Consider the following 20,753-nt stretch of genomic DNA (forward strand, 5'->3'; position numbering starts at 1 on the left):
GTGTGGGACGTGGTGAAGGTAGGGCTGGGGCCTGGGGCGTGGAGGACAGCCCCTGCGTGCCCAGGGCTCTCTGTGTTTGGATTTGGGTTTTTTTTTTTTTGCAAGGCTACTGGCTCTTTTGGGATTAAAACCAGGCTGCTTGGTTATTTAGCTTGTGAAGCAAAAAGGAAATGTATATTTTGACTTAAGGCTTGGCAAATGCATGCGTGAAACCCAGATAGGGGTAATGAGTCCCAGCGAGGGTGGATGGGCAGGAGGGGCACGTTGCATGAATTAAATAAATTAAATAAAATAACATGGTTTACATGAATAAAATAGTGTCCTGAGCAGAGAGGGTTATTGCTGTATTGCTAAAACAGAACATGCTCTGCAAAGTCTCTTCATCTGGGCTTTGTTGTCCTTGTTTAATCTGTGTAGGAGACATTCCTGACAGATTTTGGGGATTTTATTTTTTTTTTCTTCAAAGCAACTATGAAAGCTGTTTCTATGTGGGAATAAACAATTATTTGGGTTTTCAGAGGAAGGGCTGCATGCAAGTGTCTTTCAGGAAAAAAGCAAACCCTTAGAAAGGGCCACTCTGCATGGGAGAAAGCTCTGACATGTCGTTAGGAAGAAACGGTTCTTCAAAAGTATTGCTTAAAGTTTCAATTTGGGGACAAAAGCAACCGGATTCATGGTTCTGTGCCCACGTGAAACAGTAGACTCTTCTGTGGCTGGTCTCGAGGAAGGCAGAGGAGGTGGCAGATGCTTGCTAAGGGGATGATTTAGTGGCCCCCCAGGTAGAGTGAAAGGTTTATTTATCACATGCCTCTGCATCGGGTGCGTTTCACGTGGCTGCACGTTCGATCTGTTCCCACACGTCAAGAGGGAACGACCAGTTCCCTCTCCCGATGCCCAAAAATACGGCGAAACCTGGGGACCACCAGCCTGTAAACTTCTGTGCATCCAAAACCAAGGGGATCTGTAGGATCCAGAGAAATTAAATTGCACGAGTTTCTTTTCATCTTGGGGATGGGAAATTCAGATTTTCCATCCCTTGACGACCTGTCGCTGCTTTTATATTAATAGGTCCAAACCCTTTCCTTGCATTGGCTTCAGTGGGGCTGACTTCGCTCCTTCGCTGGAGAAGCAGCTGTAGAAATGGATAAAAATAAAATATTGGGGGGTTGTTTGCATGAATGCAGAACGTGCCTGTTCCCACAGGGGTTTAGCGGTGACTGTAAAGCCTGGAACGAGGATAAAATTATCTCCACCCTTCGCAGAGGGGGTTCAAACCCCCCTATTCCTCCTCCATTGGCTTCTATAGGGTCTCATTATATGGGGCTTGTCCTTTCTTTTAAGTACGACCAGTAACTTTTTTCTCAGCAAAAAACCCGCTCGATTTCTTAAATTAGGCAGCTGTTTATGATCTGCCTGTACTATTTTAATGTTAAGTTCATCAAGAGGGCAGAAAGATTCAAGAGCAGCATCTTCAGCCTCAGCTTTCCCAGTGTAGTGCTGCAAAGTACCTGGGAATCTATTTATAGGTTTGTTTATTTTCTTTTTGGCTTGTAGCATGGGCTCTCTAGCAATTGTCATCCTTGTTACCGCTCCTATTATCTCGTCCTTTCCTGTGACTGAGCTGAAGTAGGAAATGGATCATCAAGACGCAAATATTTTCCCCTCTCAGCCCTCGGGTGCCACGTGGAAAACTCCTGGCGCCGGGCAGCAAGGAAGGATTTTTGGAGATTTTCTTTTTTTAAACTTTTTTTCCCTGCAGTTGTGGCAGCCGGTCGCTCTCCCCAGCCACGCTGTGAGGTTGCAGCAGCGTTTCGCAGACGGAGGTTGCTCATATTAAACAAACATCACTGATTTCTCTGGTGCTTTCATGTTGCTCCAGGAGCTCTTCCATCCTACTGGCTGCATCTCCTCCCTTCCCTGCCTCATCCCTGGCAAACAGAGCATTCCTCTCCCATCCAAAATCCCGTTGGAGTCACACTTGGGCTTGGCATGTCTGAACCTCCCGTGGCCATAGGTGTCTCGAGTGCATCTGAGCTCAGGAGTGATGCTCAGCCTGTATCCACAGCTCAAGGCTCCTTCCCTTGGCTGGCTCCCGAATAAATCCCTGTGTCGTTTATTCATCCCTCAGCCTCGGTGCCTCCAACCCATCCCTGACCCGCGTTCATCCTTTCTGCCTGGCGAGGACACGTTCGAGCTGGAAATTGGAGGCGGCTGCGTGCTGCTCGTGGTCTGGAAGCGAAGCAGCAGCAGGTTTGCACCCCTCTATCAGGCAGACCCACGGCTGGAAGCATTTACTCTGGACCAACTCAGTATTTCGGGTGTTTTTTAAGCTTCTGGGAGATTTAAACTTGACGGCAAGACATCCTGTCTGGCGTACGGAGGTGGCAGAAAACCGAACACCCAGAGGACATATGGGAAGGAATCTCTCCAGGCAACCTATGACCCTAATGAAGGGGGTTATTCCCCAAACTGGAAGGAGACCTGTCTTTAAGCCTGAGGCAGAGCGCGGTCCCCGGGCGCTTTCCTTCTGCACTCAGTTGGGCTTTGGGAGAGATTAATGATGAACAAAACAGCTCTGGAGACTTGTTAAGAGGAGGGAAGGAGCAGCCTGGAGCTCTGCTGATCATGGGAACGGGGGTGATTAATCTTTTTGTCAAGGTATTTGAGGGAAAGCAGTATAATTTATTGTGAACTTTTGGACTGATGAGCTCTTTAAAGGGAACTGGCTTTGGCGAGTGTTAATTTAATAAGAATTGAGCAACTTTTCCCCGATCCAGCTATCTTGAGCAAGATGAAAGTTTTATTGGGGAGTTTCTCTCTGTGAAAGCTAGGCTTTGCTTTGTGATGGGTGAGATCCTCGGGCACCTTCCCGGTCCCCCCTCTGCAGCGTTCGCCTCTTCTCGAGGATGTAAGCGGTGAAGCCCAGCCAGAGGGTCACATTGCGGAGGCACGACTGCTCGCTCGTGTGCCACCACTTCCATGCAAAGGGTGAATTTTTGCAAAAGTTGGGGGAAAAACCAGCTCCTGGCCACATTGCTTTGTGATTATTTTTTTTTTTCGACTTGCTTTGTAATTTTGAACTTGCTGCAAACTTACAGCAGCTCAAGGCAGGATTAAATGCTGTTTAATGTGGATTTTTGCTCTTCATTTTGCTGCTGGAGTCTTTTTAAGGAACAAAATGCTGATTTATTCATGCTCGGTCTGGCAGACAGCAAGGGCTGCAATGCACTAGTTAAAAGGGATGATCGTAGATGTTGCCAGCAGTTTTGCCCCTAATTATGCATTACAGTTACCGGTGGTTGCTGCAGTCCTTGTGAATGCAAAAAAAGTGCCACTTTCTGCTGTGTCCGTGCAGCTGGCGAGGGTCTGCATGCTCCGTTCGTCTGTTATTTGGGGGAAGAAGAGCTGGTTTTCGCTCGGGCTGCACATTTGCAAGGCTTGCGCTGGAGACCGGGGTTTGCGGTTGCTTTTCTTGCAAATCCTCTATAAATTATAAGGGAAATTGTCGGCTTTCTGAAGGCGAGGTTGTGTGTTGTGGGGTGTCCAGGGGGAGCTAGGCATCACCTATGTGACTTCCCAGGTTTGCGGTTTCCCTCTTGCAAGGAATTGCATTCAGCATCTGCCGTGTCTGTCTTCCCCGTTAATACTGGCACTTTTCCCCCCATTTATAAAGACCATAAGCTAAGCTCTTTTTTGGGCTTGCTCTTGGAAATGGTGGGTTTTGCTACCTGTGAACCTCATCTGATGGAGCGTTTGAAAGCCACATTCAGTCATCATTTTTCTAATAGCCGGGTACAGCCGGCATCCCACGGACTTCTGCACAACACGCCCACGTTTGTTTATAAATCAGATATAAACCTGGATATTAAATATTAGCCTTGATTTCAATACGCACGGAGCAGGCTGAGTTGTATTGCATAAACCTTGCCTTTTGTATCTTGCCTTGACAAGCTGCACAGCAGAAATTGAGACTGAAAGAAGGCAATAGAGTGGGGGACAAAATTGGTGCGTGGTGTGCAATGGCCAAAGCACTAGAAAGAGCAGAAAAACCATCTAGCAACCTGCGCGAGGGGTCTCTAAAGTCAAAATCCTTGGTTTCTGGGAAGAGCTGCAGGGTTGGTGCTTTCAGAGGAGCCTCCCATCGGTTTGGCAAGAAGAAAGGCTCCGCGTGCCGCAACCAGCTGATTTTTAGGCGTTTCTTGGTGCACTGGTCTGCCCATGAACACAGTCTCCACTTGGACTTTGAAGCCGTGGCCTTTTGTCTCTGCTCACAGTGGGGTTGGTAAGAGTTTGCGCTTTTTCCCGGTAAACAGAGGACAAAGCGCTCATTTTTTTTTAACTAAGGGTTTTAACTAAGGTTGAAGAACCAAATGTGTTTCCAAAATTGAATTTCTCTTTCTTGCTGCTTGCTGCAGCATCGCGAGATCTAGACATGCCCGGCTTGGTAAAACCATGAACCGCGCTGCCTTGGGCTTCCTCCCGAAGCAACCGCATTTTATATCAGTTTAGATGCGTGCGGCATTTTGCATATCATCTCTGCCTATGAGATAACAGGTGCTTGGTTAATTGTATTCCTTAATTATGGGATTCCTTGCCTAATTATACCTGGCCCGTTATGAGCTGATTTAGCTGGTGATGAAAGCGGTGCTGCTCCTCCAGTGGGGCCACGCGAGCTGGCTCTTCGCAGATAAGCACGGTGCAAAACTCATTAGTGGGTGGCTAATTAAAAACCCCGACGGTTTGGGGTTTGGGGCATGAAGTGGTGTTTTGCTGCAATGGCGCTTTGGTTTTGCCGAGCTTGGGAAATAATTTCTGGGCATGCAGGTCCCTGCGCTACCCGCCTTTGTAAACAGGCTGTTCTACTAAACCAATGGTCAAAGTGAATATCGTGGTAATAAATTACCTCTGCCCCCCTTTTTTTCAACTTGCTTTTGGATTTTTAGCTAGTTACCATGGTAACTTTCCACCTTCCTTTTTCTGGCGAGTCTCCAAAGTCGCTGATGGAGGTAGCCTTGGGGAGACAAGTGTGAGCTGAGCAGAGCTTTGCTCTCCATCCTCTGCGAAGTCAGATGCGATGCCCGATGGGACCGCTCAGATAGGGACCAAAGCATTAGGAGACTGATGGGTGTGGGCTGCAAGAACGTCAGACCTTCTGGTTTAAGTGGTTTGCTCCATCAGGACGCCGATTTCCAGCCGAAACTTGTTGCCACAATCAATTCTGGCAGAGGCATGAGTTATTGCCCGTACTCTGGGGGATGGATGATCCTCCATTGGGTGCTCAGCTTGGAAACATCGGTGTTCAACCAAGCGCGAGCATCCCATCACAGAGGGATGCTGCACACCTATATCTTCCCAGAGATAACATTTGTTCCAACTGCATCCATTTTACCCGTTTCCCCGTGCAGAATTTGGCCGTTCAAATTGCATCTGGTTTCTTTTTTCAATCTGTCCATCCTTCCTTCTTTCCTTCCTGCCACACTTTCTACAAGGGAGCAAACTGCTTTCCCTGTTAGAACCGAGATCTTTGGAAGAGATTTGCAGCTCCCTGGGGAGCTCGTAATGAAACGATCTGATTTCTAAGTGTTTCAAAACAGCTCTCGGCTTCCAGGTCTCCCTTGTTGCGGTTAACCACTGACAGATGACACAGCCCGACTTGGAGCAGGGCTAATCCTTCCCTTTCTCTTTTCAGTTCTTCTGGGTCCTCCTGGTGATCTTCCTCACGGAGCTGCTGCTGATATTCATCGAAATCATCTTTGAAAACAAGGTGGGTGCAAGCAGGAGGCCTTTGGCTGCTGCGTGGTGACAAACCGCAGCCCCGCCTGCCATCGGGGAGGAAAATCCCTAAGTATCTGTTAGCGTCTGCCCTGAAAATGGAAGGTTTTCATTGCTCTTGCTCTTCTGGGGCTGCCCATCCTGCTCCAGAGTTGCGATGGATCTCCAGCACCACCCAGAGCCCCCGCCGCAGCCGCAGCTCCCTGCGCACCTTTGGCTGCTGCGTGGTGACAAACCGCAGCCCCGCCTGCCATCGGGGAGGAAAATCCCTAAGTATCTGTTAGCGTCTGCCCTGAAAATGGAAGGTTTTCATTGCTCTTGCTCTTCTGGGGCTGCCCATCCTGCTCCAGAGTTGCGATGGATCTCCAGCACCACCCAGAGCCCCCGCCGCAGCCGCAGCTCCCTGCGCAGACTCTCAGCCAAAAACCTGTTGGTTTTTTTTTTCCTTGAGGACTCATTAAGCTCCTCGCCTCAATTACGTTAACTCCGGGCTTGCGCTTGCAAGGGACGGGTTTGAGTTATAGCTGAGCTGGCGAGATGGTAAATGCTTCCAACGATGTCCTTTCTGGTCGCCCGCCTTCTGCTGAAGAAACCCTGCCATTTTCAATTTAATCTTACCCTTGCGACTGATCAAACGATTAAAAAGCTAATCTCAATCTCTGCTGGCTCAATGAATGCACAAGGCAGGAGAACAACATCCGAAATCCCTACTCACGGGCTCTACAAATCAGTTCCTCTTTGCGCAAACGGCTTGATGCTTTCAAACCCCTCAAGGTCGGGAGTTATGCGCTCGGTGAGGCCCAAAGACAGGTTGGGGTTGGGAGTTACGTGCTCGGTGAGCCCCAAAGTTGAAGGGAGGCAATGGGGGAGGACGTTGCCTTTTGGATCCAGCAGCTTCCCAGAGCTCTCCGAAACCTTCTGATCCCTGAAAAATGCGGCACGCTGGCGGAGAGATGTGCTTCTCCGAGGAAAATCAGATCGCTTGAGTCCGTCCCACGTATAGAAAATCAATACGTGCTGCCACGTAGAGGCTGTATTTTTGTGAAATTCAGCATTAAATCCTCTGCTTTGCTCCACCTTTGAGCCTCAATGATGGTGCTCAGCACCATCCTGCACTGCAGGGATGCAACAGAGAAACGCTGGTACCATCAGGAGAGGGGATTGCAGCTTCGTGATTAAACTCCTGGATTTGAGTAGGAACCATTAGTGTCTAAATTGTCCCTTAATTTAAATTTAACGGGCAATATCAAAACCTAATTAAAAATCAAACAATGAGGGAGAGAGAAAAGAGATATCCGACAAGCGATGAATCCACTTGACCTAAAATTGTTGGGAGGCACAAATCTGCATTTGGAACAATGGTTGTTTATTAAACTTGTTAAAAACATATTTAATTGGATTTTGTATTAAATAAGCAGGGGCGAGGAACGGATTTAGTGGCCTCGAAGCTACTGAACATTGAAATGGGCTCTGTTGATATGCAAATGGGTTTTCAGAGGTTATTGGAGATAACGGGTTTGGCGTCCTTGAAAGGAAAGGAGTGGAGAGGTCTCATAACCAGAACTTAATGATTTAACCCTGCGACATTTATCTCCCACCTTAAAATCAAGATTTAATTACAGAGGCTGCCTCTGGGCTGGCATCTTCTCGGAGGACAATAGGATCATGGGGTGAGCCTATCTGGGGGAAAACAAGCAGAAAACAGTAAAACCCGGGTGTTTCCCATTGTGTTGGTCTTAGTGGTGGGCAAACCGGGAATCAACATTTTAATAAACTTCCACATGAGCAATTTCTTAAAGGTTTTTCACATCCCCTTGCCTGATCCCTCGCTGTCGGCAGGCTTTGTTTGCTGCTCTGATGTGCTTTCATTTCTCTTTTTTTCACTTTCTTCTCCCCGTTCCCAGTTTGCCCAACCTCTAATTTTCATGTCAGAGTGAATTATGGAAAACGTTTTCTTCCCAAAAAAGTTCCTTTTTCCTTCATTAATATTTCTGCTTGGCGGTTTGTCAAGAGTCAAACGACAAACCTGCGCCGGGCTTTGCATAGGACATTTCGAGCCCCTGCTCCCAGCTCGCTAATAAGCTTCCCAGGCGTCTGTAAAATACATTTTCGATTCAATTAGTGTTTAATGTGAAGTGCCTGATGTGTCAAAGTGTCCTCGGAGATACGGCTGAAGGAGCAGCAGGGAGAACCCCAGCCCGGCTGCACCGTTCCCTTTCAAGGCTTGATTGAATTGCTGAATGATTTGTTGGGATTAGGAGTGATTGAGGGCTCTGATGAGGTCTCTGCTCCTGCACGTAGCTCATCCCATGGATAAATCACCGTGCAGCCGGCAGCGTCGGCTGTCGCAGCCCATTTCACCTCCTCCAGCCCCTCCTAATGCAGCAGAAACCCCCCTGCCAGTGGTTAAAATCCTGTTAGTGGCCTTGGAGAGCTTGAGGGAGCTTTTGAAGACGTCACCTTAATAATTACATTTAGTAGGAAAAATTGGGTGGGTAAAGGTGCATGGGTCTGCTTGCATGTGCAGGAAAGAGAGAGGTGCTATGGGATGCTGCTAACCCTGAGAGCTCAAAAATGATGAATTTTACCCCAAGAAATAGGCTTGTGCCAGCATGGGGGTTGAATTCTTACTCTAGTAACAGCTGGCCACGCTCACTATGAAAAAATTTTCATGTTTTGCAATATTTTCCTGGTGCCTTTTCCACGTGTGAGCCGTGTTTTTGGTTTTTTCTGTCCCCAGATGAATGCAGTTTTCCACTCCAACATCCAAGAGGGCATCAGACACTATTACGATGACCTTGACTTCAAGAACATCTTGGATTTTGTGCAAGAAAAGGTTCGGGTTTGGAGGGGGGTGGCATGGGGGAGGTGCGGTTGTGAAGTTTTTCAGGGAGTGGTTAGCTCTGTGCCTCACTGAGGCAGAAGCATTAGTTTTCCCTGTATTTTTAGAGTTTATTCCCATCCCTAGGGTGCCTTGCTTGATCTCTCTTGAATATCTTGATCTTTCTTGGTTTCCACTGCTCTTTTTGCACAGTTTTGCCTTGTGCTGCTCTCCAAGCCCACCCCGCAAGGGTTTTTTGGTGAGTTATTCTGCTGTCTGTGTGCCCTGCAAAGAGCATCTTCTGCTCCACACCACGGCGTGGACCATACCAGGATATTTATATTTCCCAGTCTTGATGGGAAACCGGTGCCTAACGCCTGAAAGCCTTTTGATAGCTACCCTAACCTGCATAGAGAGAGATGGAGGAATAAAATAAGATGTGCTAAAGCTGCTTCAGGGCTGCACTGACCCTTAGATAGGCCACCTCAGGTATGTCTCTTTACTCGAGGCGTCATCAGTAGCTGGCCAAGCCCTTGACTCAACGGGAAAATTGCGGATAAGGTGTTTTCACGTGGTAGCTGGAAGGAGAGAAGAGCTCCAGCCTCTCCATGGGCAGCACCGGGGTCACGCTGCTCCTGGGACTGGCGAGAGCTATGTCCAGTCCAATATTGGCGCTTGGCATAGTCTGCTTTAATTTTTTTAGGGGTGTGGTTGCATATTCTGTCTCATATCTAATGCTTAGAGCCAGCCAGGAGTCGGCAGGATCCATCCCCTATCCTCGAGCCAACCTGCAGGTTGATAAAACTGTCCTTGCAAATCTTATTTTTTTTAACCAAACTTTTGATAAGCTGCTGCTGTTGCCTTGTATTTTATGCACCATGTAGTTTGTTTAAGGTACTAAATATTAAATTAAGTATTAAATTAAAATGCCTTCCTAATTCCTGCCATTGAGCCCCGGCTAGCTGTGTTTCCCTTTCGTCTCTCGAAACCCAAGGTAGCCGCGCTGCAGCAGAGCAACGATGCATCCCCCCAAGGACATCGAAAAACCAAGTAAAGTCAGGATTTGAAGTTGTTATCCACGCCGTTGAGCGTGTGGCCGGTCCGGACAAGCTTGGTTGGCTCTAATGTATCATTTGTTTTTTCCAGTACTGGTGAGAAGCCGTTCCTGGGAATTTGGGGGATGTAGGTTTGCCCATGTTTTGAGTGAGGATTGGTTCACCCGTTATTTGTGTTATTGCGGGAGGGAAGCACTTGCCTCGAAGCATTTGGTGAATGAAAAAAAGCGGAAAAAAACCCCAAACTTGAGATCTAGGAGAGAAATCGCAGTGATGTTACGTCTCCTGGGTTGGTTTTGGAGAGCAGAGCCAGGCTTTGCCAGCAAAGCTGCTTTCAGATGAACTTGTTCTCACCTCAGCCTGCTTTCTCTCGTTTCATTATGGGTTGGAGCATCATAAATATGTGAATCTTATCTCTTGCTTTGAAGAAAAGGAAGCTGTGAAGCTCCTTCTTCTTTGAAGTGGCTGGAATTTAAGGCCAGTGGTGCCCTCCACGCTCCCCTCTCTTGGCTTAAATACCTGCTTTTGACTCTTGGAGTCATCGTTACTGAGCTGGGCGCATTAATAAGACTGGTAGCCCCCTGAAGGTCTCAAGACACGATTGATTCTGAGAAAGATCTGAATCTTTTTCAAGTTTTACTCCAACCTCTCTGAGAGGATGCTATAACTGAGACCTCTCTGTGTGAATGATAAATGGATGCTGCCGCAAGCAGTTGGAAAGTCCATGTTGGAACCATCCTCAATGAGCCTTGGCAAGGAGGTTAGACCACAAATCTCCAGATAAAACAGATGTATTTGCGGGAAGGTTTCTGTATCTCCAAACAAGTGAGGATCAGGCACTTATCATACAATCTCACCCCAGTTTTACAACATTTGTTCCTGTCTACTTCTTCACTTTTAATAAAAACTTTTCAGGGGGAGATCTTCATCTCAAAGTCTCTCTCTGTACTAAAAGAAGTTGCGGTCACTTACAGCGTTGCTGATAAGTCCTTAACGTCTGCACATTTTGTCTCGTAGCGAGAGAAGGAGCTTTGCAAGGATGTGCAGCCCATTGCTGTGAGCTTTTGTATTAGCCTATGATTTCCAAACCAGGAATGTCGGCAATGTCCGCGATGGAAATGCAGAGTTGCTTCGTCCTGAGGGTAGGACCGGGGAGAAGCAATGCAGAGGAATATCTGCTTTTAAGAGAAGGGAAATTGGTTTTACGGGACCTGAGCAGCCCGGTTCCCTTTGGGAGGATGAAAACTTGCACTCGGTCTGGAAGGATTGCACCCAGACCTGCTTTTTTGATAAAACACAAGCTCAGAGCAGCCTGTTCTCATTATTTAGTGGTTATTCTTGCCATTTTTCCTATTAAAAACCTTGTCTATGCATAGGTTGGCTGGCCCATGGCTTATTTAGATCAGGCAAAACCACACTACGCTCCTTGGGATTTGAATTTTGCTTAAACCCTCTCTCAAGTGATGCTTTAAACTAGAGCCAACTGCCTTCACACCCTTAAGCCAGTATCATACAGTAAAAATAACAAGTAATTATGGGCCAAAGTGCCAGGCATTAACATTTTACGTTAGCAGGATGATGGTGCAAATAGTGTGGTTTTACCTGTTGACACCTACTCAGTCTGGCTGCCTGTGAGCAAGTAGATATTGAGATAAATTGCGCTAAAGAAAATAATACTTATATGTATTTATCACTCATTTTTGCTGAACTGCTGCCTTTTGCAGCCCTTGGACGCGAGGCTGGAGACAGCGATGACTTAAAAGCCCCTGTTTGCCCCAAGTCACTAACTGCAGCTCTCCGCTGTTCCTTGCTGTTTCTTTTTCTAATGGTTTGCTGAGTACGGGTGGAAGAGGAGCGTTCAAACCGCTTTGCTGAGCACAGGATTTGAATTTCAAAGAGCTGCCGGGGCTACAGTTCTTGCTCAAACCCGAGTGGCTCCAAACTCGAAGTAAGGCTCGGAGGGATGAAGGTGTTGCGCTTGCAAACCTCCTCCTTTCTTCTTGGGGAAGATTAAAGGCAGCTTTCACCAGCATGGCTCGTTGGAGCGTGTTGCTTCGAGGGCGATGGTTTTAGCCGTAATGAGCCCGCATCTCACAGGTGGCGGCGGCGGCGGTTCTCGACACGGAGAGCTCCTCGGATGTGACCTGCAAGGCTCTTTCCATGGGCTCTCTTTGTTTTTTCTACTTGTTATGCTTCTCTGGGCTCCGGGAGCCTGCACGAAAGTAAAACCCACACCAAAGTCTGTCTCAGCTTATGAGAAATAAATCCAGGCCACAACAGTAGTTTGGGCTAAACCTCTCTTTGCAGAGAAGAAAACACCTCGGTGAGGCTTCCCAGCAGCTAGTAGGCCTCGTTATAAGGATTTTGTACCAATTTTTGCATGGTTATAAAAGCAAATGGAAAAAACTTCTTTGCAGCATGGGGATATCAAACGGGCAGCAATAGCCAATATCCCTTTAGGTGTTTTTCTCCCCCTCTTTCCAGGCAAATTTTGCAAGCTGGTCTCCCTCACTGGTATGGGAAGGATTAAAAGCAATAGAGGAATTAAAGGTAGAAAGTTAGAAAATAGTTGTAAATCTGTGGGTTGGCTGCTCCTGGCCGTATCTGCCTATTTTGGCATGGGAGGAGGCCACGAAGACCCCAAGAGCTGATGTCTTTTCCTACTCCTGTTGGCCAAGTATTGCCACTGACCCACCAGCAGGAGGGGGAGCAGGTGCTCACAGGGTTAAACCTCTCCCGAAAACTGCTCCTTGAAGAGTGTGGTGCTTAAAGAAATGGGGAAAACCTGGGGTTTTTCTGTCTCATCAAACACACACACCTCTCCTGCCCACTTCAGGCTTCTCTTTCCGGGGGAAAAAATGTAAAGATTCAAGCTTGTTTACCAAGACAAGGGATAACTCTGTATATAATAAGCCCACTTTTATTCTGTGGAGAACAGAAAATGACTTCCATTAAACTTTTTTCTTTTTCGTTGTACGAGCAGAAGAAAAAAGAAGCTTTTCTCCTTTGTAGCTGTGGCATTTGATCTCTAATTTAACTTGATGGGAAGAGAAATCCCTGTTAGGCTGCGGAGCCTCATTAGCATTTTGTCAAATGGCACCAACTAGCCGAGCTGCCTTCAAGAGCCAAGAAATACATTCATTCAAGGCGCTGAAAGAGCCGTGTCTCCTGCGTGCCCCAGGAGTGGGATGGATTAGTCACCTGTAATTAAATCAGTGCAGCATGAATGAGCCTGAACTTTCCTGGGCTTGTGAAAGCAAGGATGCCTCCAATACACGCGTGTACGCGTCTGTAACTGCCGCACACCTCTAAAATGGGGCTAAATGGGGCTAAACACCCACTTTTCTTTTTTTACATGGCGTCTTCAACTTTGTATTTAGGGTCCTGGAAAGCAGAAAATAATGGGGCCTCTCAACGCTGGCGTTGCAAAGCAGTGTTGGAGATGCAGGGCAAGGCCTGAGGGGAGATGCGTTGGTGGGCTGGAGATGTCGAGGTTTGTTCAGCTGCACGTCTCATCCTCTCTTTTTCTTCTTCTTGCAGTTTTCTTGCTGCGGCGGTGATGAGTACCGAGACTGGGAGGTTAACCAGTACCACTCCTGCAACGGCAGCGGGCCGCTGGCGTGTGGGGTGCCCTACACGTGCTGTGTCAGGAAGGTAAGGCAGCCAAGGCACGGGAAGTACCTTTATTTCAGTCAATATTTCAGCAAAACACCCTCTTCCGGCTGGTAATTACTGCACGTTTCTGCGCTATAGGGTTTCTTGTAAACTGCATTGCCATCTTGCAAAGTGGTTTGAGACAGCATCAGCGGGAGACGCTAAAGAAACTAAAAAATATATGTATGGGCTACACTGTATTTTAGTAGGCTCTGCTGTTTTAACGTAGAATAAATACCAAAGCACTGGGCTATTAATTGCATTTGTATCGTGCCGAGGAGTTGTTAGAAATGCCGAGTTCCTGTTTTTCAACCTGATGTGCGATATAAAATGGTTTGGAGGATCGTTTCGCAGAGAAATAACAGCATCTTAAAAGGACCGGACTGCATCTCAGCATGGATCCGAAGGAGCTGTTGTCCTCTGCTTCCCTGTCCCAGAGGACACGTCTCTCAGCTGGCCGCAGCGGGGTTTAGCGGTACACGAGGATCACGTTCACTGGTGTCTGCTCCTAACGAGGAGGTTTTGAGGGTTTTCCTGAAAATGGGGCCGTGAGAGGTATTTGGATAGAGAGCCACCCTTGTGCAATGGAATAAAAAACCTCTCGTGAGCAGCTGCCCTTGCAAGGCTGCATTTCCAACATGCTGTGAGTTGGGTCGAACAGAGATGGAGGGAGAGGGAAGTGGATTTGCAGAGCCGTTAGGGTCTCCTGTGCTGGTTTTCAGAGCTGAAAATCAAGACGCCCCCCTGCAAGCAGCGCTTTTCTGCTGAGACTAAGCTAAGTGCTCTGACACCATCTTGTTTAATACAACCGTCCGCCTCGTTGCAATCAATCTAACACATGCTGTGGATAAAATGCCAGGAGCTGGGCCAAGGCAGGGGAAAAAAAGTGCAAATATCCCTGGTAGCTGTGGCCAGAAATGCTATAAATGTTGCTAAAAAGGATTTGATAAGCATAATCCTGGTAGCAAAACCTCCTCGAGGTTCAGAGCATCAGGAGTACTAGCGTTGCCTTTGAACCCTGGCCGTGCCCCAGGCTTTACAAATTGCACAAGGAAAATATCAGTCTAGTATTGTTGTTGGATTTTTAATGGAAAAAGAGGGAAATCTGAGGTGTCTTAATTATCAGTGGAAGTCTGACATGCAAATCGGCTGCAAAAATAATTGTCCTCTCTAATCAGGGCGTTGATTAAGAATCTTAAAGCTCCTGAAGATGGAATTAGAAATTCATGTGCTGTCCTTTTGTATTGCAAGTAAGGATGTGTTGGAGAGAGTCAAGTGCATTTTTCAGTATTTTTAAACTCCCCATGGTTTCGGGTGACAATTTGGCAAACAAAAGGTCCTCACCGCAGCAGGCAGTATTGGAGATAGAAGAAATCACAGATGATTAATACAGTAGGGTAAGAAATAAGGCAACTTTTTGGCTTCCCATTGCAATGAGCTGGGTCCGGAGGATGCTTTAGCGAAGGACTGGAGCAGCCGGCCCCTGGGAGGGAAAGTCCACAGTAAATCCTCCGCATTTTTTTCAAGAATTAAAGCCCATGAATGTGGCTCTGACAGCCGGAGCGGTTTTATGGGAAGCGAGACCTCACCAAAGGCTTCTAAATCTCCATGAGAAATGAAACCCGTTCTTGGGGAGAAGAGTAACCGGGTAGATAGATGTAGCCTCATTCTCCATAGATTTGATTTTTGGCACTGCAGGGCACTTTTGGTTAAGAAATCAGCCCGACACATTATCAATAGTACGTGAAATGGATTAAGAGACCCAGCTCCCTTGGGAGTTTTCTGCTGTCCGCGACATAAGACAAACTAATAAAAATTTAAACAACAGAGTGAACCCCCCCGTAACTGCATTTACTGTAAGCTCCAGCACGTCTATTCGTAGCTATTTGCTGAAATTGCAGAGTTGTCGTGGGGGTTTTCCTTGCGGGCTGAGAAGGTGGGAGAAGCACCTCTGCACCTCGGGATGAAGAAGGTAGCTGTGTGTGATACTCTGGACATATCTGGCTGGGTCTTAGTGACACACAAGCCCCGCTGAAAACGCTTTCCACCAAAATATGTTACTTGAGGGCTGAAGAGAAGATCTTGCATTGGCCCTGCAGCTGGGGACCACCCGGGCACATGTATGAATTCTTCTCCACTGGGTAGAGATGAACACGATGGTCTCTCTGCTGTGAATAACCTTTTTATCAACCGGTTATAAATCCACCAGTTCACACGGCAAGAAACCCTTCTCTTCTTGTGTGTTCTTCTCTATTTGTGCCTTCATGAATGAAAGATGGAGAGCGAAGCATCCTTTTGTCTTAGAGGACCTTTGAGATTTAAGTAGAGAGGTACCAGGAGATGTCATTTGGAAATGTGCCGAAGCGAGCTGGTCTGAAGGAAGGAGCGTGAAACATGGATTAGGGGGTTGATTGCAACGTGTTTTCAACTTTTCATTACATACAGCCATAAAACCGTCCTGTTTTCCAAGAAAAGACTTCTTCTGTTACAATACCCTCCCAGAGCTTTGTGTTGCATCCCCTGGGGCATCTTCCAGGGCAGGCTGAGTTGCACTAATGAGAGCAGACATCCTCCAAAAATGCTCTGGCTATTTTGAGGACTCTCATCTCTGAGGTCATAGACCTTCAAGTCTTCCCAGGAAGAAAGAATGGGCAAATATCCACCTACTTGAGGGTGTGAGGCTGGATCCTCATCTCTAAGTGCTTTTCTAAATGGTTTTCCAAGGCACTTGTGCCTTCTCTCGGGAAGCCGCAGTATAGCTATGCCTCTGCCAAGCGCAGTGTTTCCGAACCCCTTGTAAAGTGTCACCGCTGGCATTTGGCACTGATTTTGGGGAGAAAAGCAGTTGGTTAAAGAAAAAGTGCAAGAATTGCAGCCTTCTGCCCTCCGTGGGTTTTAAATGTCTGTGTGTGTTGCTCTTTTGTGATCCCTGAAGGCATCAAAATGCATTCTGGAAGAATAAAAGCTTCTGCCTGGTTTTATGTTAGAAATTTCAATTCAGCTCTGACCTTTTATTCCATGCAAGACCTTGACAAAAGTGGATCAAGGCTAAAACTTTACTCTTCTATCTTCCACGCTTCTCCCAAATACAAGGTGTTGAGGGAATTACTCAAAGAGACGGGCTGGACTGGAGATGATTGAGAAACCCTTGGTTATTTAACACAAGAAGGAAGACAAGCGGTGATGAATTTGTGCCGTAGCCAGGTGCGTTCAAACGATGAGCCCGATAGAAAGTGGTGGTGTTTCACTGGCAGGGGTCCAGTGATGTCAATGAAAGTGAGTCTGAAAAACAAGAACAACTGAAAGCTGTCAAAAAAAAAAAGGTTTATTTTTTTAATGTAAACCAAATAGACGGATCCTTGGTCACGTGAAGGTTCCTTTATACCACTATAGGCGGCGGCATTTACCTTAAGAGCATTGCGAATTCCCCATATACTGAAGGCTTCCCATATCATGGTCCCAACCCTGGGTGAGATCTCTCTCATCGACCCTGATGAGCGCTTTGCTGCTGATCTCCAGATTTCCCTGCAAGTCTTTCATATGCGCAGGGACTAATTAGTCTCCTTAACTATGCCCAGTTTGTAAATAGTGTCTCGAAGAGATGAGAGATGGGATTTTTGATAGCGCTGTGAGTCAGGTGGTAGGTGCAGAAGCTCTTGGTAGGGTAGCGCTGGAATAATTTCCCTGCCAATTACAGGAGGAACAAGCTGCAGCTTTATGTCTGGAGTCTGTCCGGAGGTGCGCGTTTCTTTTATGCTGTGTCTTGGAGGAAAGCATAATTTACACCTAAATGTGCACATTTCTCTTTTTCATCTCTGTGCCTCCAAAGCACGGGATGTTTTTGTTTTGTTGTCCAGGAGCTTTTACTGGTTGTCAAAGCCATCTTTCTGAAAGCGTAATAATTTCAGCACGTTATTATTTTATGGGCACAAGGCCCCTTTAGAAATACACGGTATTATGGAAGCTGCTGTTTGATCCATGAAAGAAGCCAAAAAAAACCCCATCAGAAGATCAATCCTGAGAGGTGCAAAGTACCCAACTAGCTCAGAATGCGCCGGAGCTAATCTCCGGCTTTGCTTTTTTTGGGATGAGCAAGAATCAGTTTTGTAACCCAAAATGTACTGCTTTTCCATCCTGACCAGAAGCAGAGGAATTAGGTTTTGATTTTATTTGATAAAGGTCCTGAATAGCAGCGTTTGGCAGGGATTTCTCTCATTAGCTGTAGCTCTCGAAACATTTTTGTTGGCCAACAAAGATCTAAGCCTTGGGGATGTCTAAAATCCTTACAGTTCTCCCCAAAGTGCTAGGACACTTTGGGGAAATTCCCGCTTGATTTCTGGAGAACCCAATACATTTAATCCCTGTGGAATTCCCTTTATGATGAAGGAGAGACACAACTGAAGGTGTTAGAAAAGGTGGCCGGAATTAAACTAGGAGAAAATCAAGGCAACGTTTTGAAAGAGCTGCTTTGCTAAATGTTCACGTGACGTGGAAGTGGTCCCAGCTCAAATCACTGGAAAAGCGTTGGGGGCGACCTGGGCATCCTCCGAAACAGTAGAAACCAGAGAGAAAAGTGGTTAAAAAAAAAAAAAAAATTAAAACCCCCAACAACTTATTGCCAACGTGCGTGGTTTCAGCATTGCATTTGGGCAAAAAGGAGCCCGCAGTAGCAAAGCGAGGTTTGAGGGTAGGTGCTACGCTGAACGGTCGAGGCAACTGGGCGAGCTCTTCTATTTCTTTATTTTTTTATTCTTATTTCTCATATTTCCCCTTTGGCTTTCTCCGAGGTAAGTCTGTTCACCAATTCTCTGTTCGCAGGTCCCCGGAGGAGTCATTAACACCCTGTGTGGATACAGGACGCTCGATAAAGAGGTAACGTTGGCTTTTTCCTTCGTACGTACAAGATTTGCTTCTCCTTCCCCAAACCCCCTAAAACGAACTGGTTATCTGCAGGTAAGCTCTTGCTCACCAAGGATGGCTGTTCCTGCAGCTGTATATAAATTCATTGTCATTGCTTTTCCCTAGCGTCCCAGGGTGTTGCTCAGGCTTGCAGAGCACGGGCGGGCTCATGACACGTTTGGGTAGTCCCTGCAAGCTTTGGCGTGGCCTTTTTAAGAGCAACGAGGTCTCTCCTGGATCAGCCCGGGGAAATGCTCGTCCCGAGTCGTGTTTTGAGGCTTGGCGGTAGGAGAGAAGCTGATTTGGAGGCCTTCAGGGGTGACCGCGGGGCTGTATCGCAGCAGAGAGCTGCAGTATCTCTGTGCGTATGGTCCGTAGCTCCCAGGGACCTTTTTTTGGCAAGAAAACCCAGGGAAAGGTCCAATCCAAGAAAGCAATTCCCAAACACTTCTCATGCAACACTTCTCCTTTGGCTTGCAAGAAGGAGCCAACGCAAGAAATAACATCTCCCCCCAAACTCAACATCTCACTGAAAACCGTGATGCTTCTCTTCACTCTGCTTCCAGCGCCTGGAGCTGCTCAACGTCATCCATGTGCGAGGCTGCATTCATGCCGTCGGGCTCTGGCTCAAAGACAACTTCGAGGCCACTTTGGGCATCGTTTGCTCCCTGCTGCTTCCACAGGTACGTGGCGGATCCAGTCGGCGTCCTCTCAGCTTCTTCCGCTGTGCTGGCGGAGGAAAATAATTAATTTTTAGTTATTTTTTTTCCCCCTCCATTCACACCTGAGATCTGTTTCTTGGGTTGGAAAAGTCACAGCACTTTCTAGAGCATCCTTAGCAAAATTAACAGTTTACGACTGCGGTGCTGGGTGTCTTGTAACGTACTCCTGAAATCTAATTATTGATCAAGTAATAGCATCTAAAAGCAAGGCATGCATATGTTAGCACAGCGAATCCTTTTACATTTGTTTTTACAGCTCTCTCTAAATAGAGCATAAATATTAACCAAAATAAACCATAATCGTAAATTTAGCAGGATTTGCCATGCATCATGAAATCCATTTCCCATTAGCGATGCCTGAGGATCCGAGCAACTTTCTAGCACAGGTAATTAAGCTCTCCATCACAGATGCTTGATATGGAGAGAAATTTTGGGTTGCAGCTTTGCAACACTGTTGGCACTGTGCTAGCAAGGAGGTGACTATCTCTCTTAGATCTTTCCAGAATTATTTTTGACAAAGCTTTCATGATTTAGGGTTGATTTGATCCTCTTTTTTGATTCCTTTCGAGGCTCACAAGCGAAAGCTTTCTTTTTATCTCATTGGCTGTAACGTTGGGTTTGCCGCTGGAGGTGTTTGGTGATGCTTTCCAGATATGGCGTTTTATCTAAATGGGAATGAAATAATTTTATTTTTTTATGTGCTTCGCTTGCAGTGAAAGGTAGAATAGTGGTTGAATAAAGCAGAAGCTGTTGGGGAACTGTGTGGTATGTTGAGCTGATTTTTCAAAGGCCGGACTTTCCTCTTGAGCTCTCAGATGGTCCAAATCTAAAACCAAGACGGGGGAGCAGTTTGTGCCCAATCCTAGCTGTGATACTCCACGTTTCTAAAGTGCTTCCTCCAAAACATGCAGATGAGCAATGGACTTCTGCTGTGCTACCACCAGGAAATGTAACGGGCACAGAAATGGGGTGAGAAAGTGCAGTAATAGAGACGACCGCTTCCATCTGCCTCGCAGGATGTCGAGAGCCCATTACAGGAGCCGCCTGTTGCGTTACCCATTAACCTGCCAACATGATGCTCTTAATTGGGAAGGATGGGGAGAAAAACCAGAGATGGCAACAAGGATTGCTGAGCCTTGATGAATATCAAGTGCTTTTGAGCAAGCATTGTGATTTTTCTGGCATGCCATTAAATGCTCTTCAGATGAAGAACCTCGTTCTTCCCATCTGCTCACGATTTCCAGGTTTTAAATATAAATTGGATTTGATTCTGTCAAGTTTTGGAGGGAATTAAGTTATAAACGGCCATCTGTGTTGCCAGGAGCCGTCAGCCCGGAAACAGCTTCATCCCCAGCAGCTGCCAGCAGAAAGCTGGGGTGAGAATATTGTCCTTAAATTGCCGATCCAAAGGGGAAGGGGTTGGCGCTGTTGATGTGGGGAGGTGACAGTGCCTTGAACTTTGAGAAGAGTGAACGTATTGACCTGTCCCATCTTTGGCCCTTGGGTATTTGTCATGTCCCACACAGGACATGTGCCTTGCCGTGGAGCTGCAAGCCGCCTTGGTGGAAAACTTGCAGGATGCTGGGGAGAAGGTTGGGACTGTGATCCACGTCCCAAGTCCAGCTTTGGGTTTTGCCCAATTTTCCTCAAAGTGTTGCTCTTCCTTAGGATCAAACTTCAGCCTCGTCTGTGAGGACGAGCAGCTCGAGGGCTCAAAGGTTGGGGATTGGAGCTCGGCTGATGTTCATCATCCGAGTGCCCGAGATTTGTGCTTGGATCGGGGGGTAAGCAACCGGCTCTTCTTGTGCAGAAAGAAGGAGCTAAGGAAAA

The 20,753-nt window shown here is 46.9% G+C and overlaps 1 protein-coding gene across 1 annotated transcript in view; it reads left to right on the forward strand.

The window, feature by feature from the left end:
* Nucleotides 1-20,753, forward strand: part of LOC103917166 (tetraspanin-15-like) — a 45,459-nt gene that overhangs the window by 16,504 nt on the left and 8,202 nt on the right. Inside the window, exons 3-7 of the mRNA XM_009324275.1 lie at nucleotides 5,690-5,764; nucleotides 8,513-8,608; nucleotides 13,189-13,302; nucleotides 18,121-18,174; nucleotides 18,768-18,884. Coding sequence (XP_009322550.1) covers nucleotides 5,690-5,764; nucleotides 8,513-8,608; nucleotides 13,189-13,302; nucleotides 18,121-18,174; nucleotides 18,768-18,884 — 456 coding nt within the window. The remainder of the gene's footprint in view (nucleotides 1-5,689; nucleotides 5,765-8,512; nucleotides 8,609-13,188; nucleotides 13,303-18,120; nucleotides 18,175-18,767; nucleotides 18,885-20,753) is intronic.

This window comes from Pygoscelis adeliae, unplaced genomic scaffold (assembly GCF_000699105.1).
Source record: "Pygoscelis adeliae isolate BGI_AS28 unplaced genomic scaffold, ASM69910v1 Scaffold575, whole genome shotgun sequence".
Classification (NCBI taxonomy): domain Eukaryota; kingdom Metazoa; phylum Chordata; class Aves; order Sphenisciformes; family Spheniscidae; genus Pygoscelis; species Pygoscelis adeliae.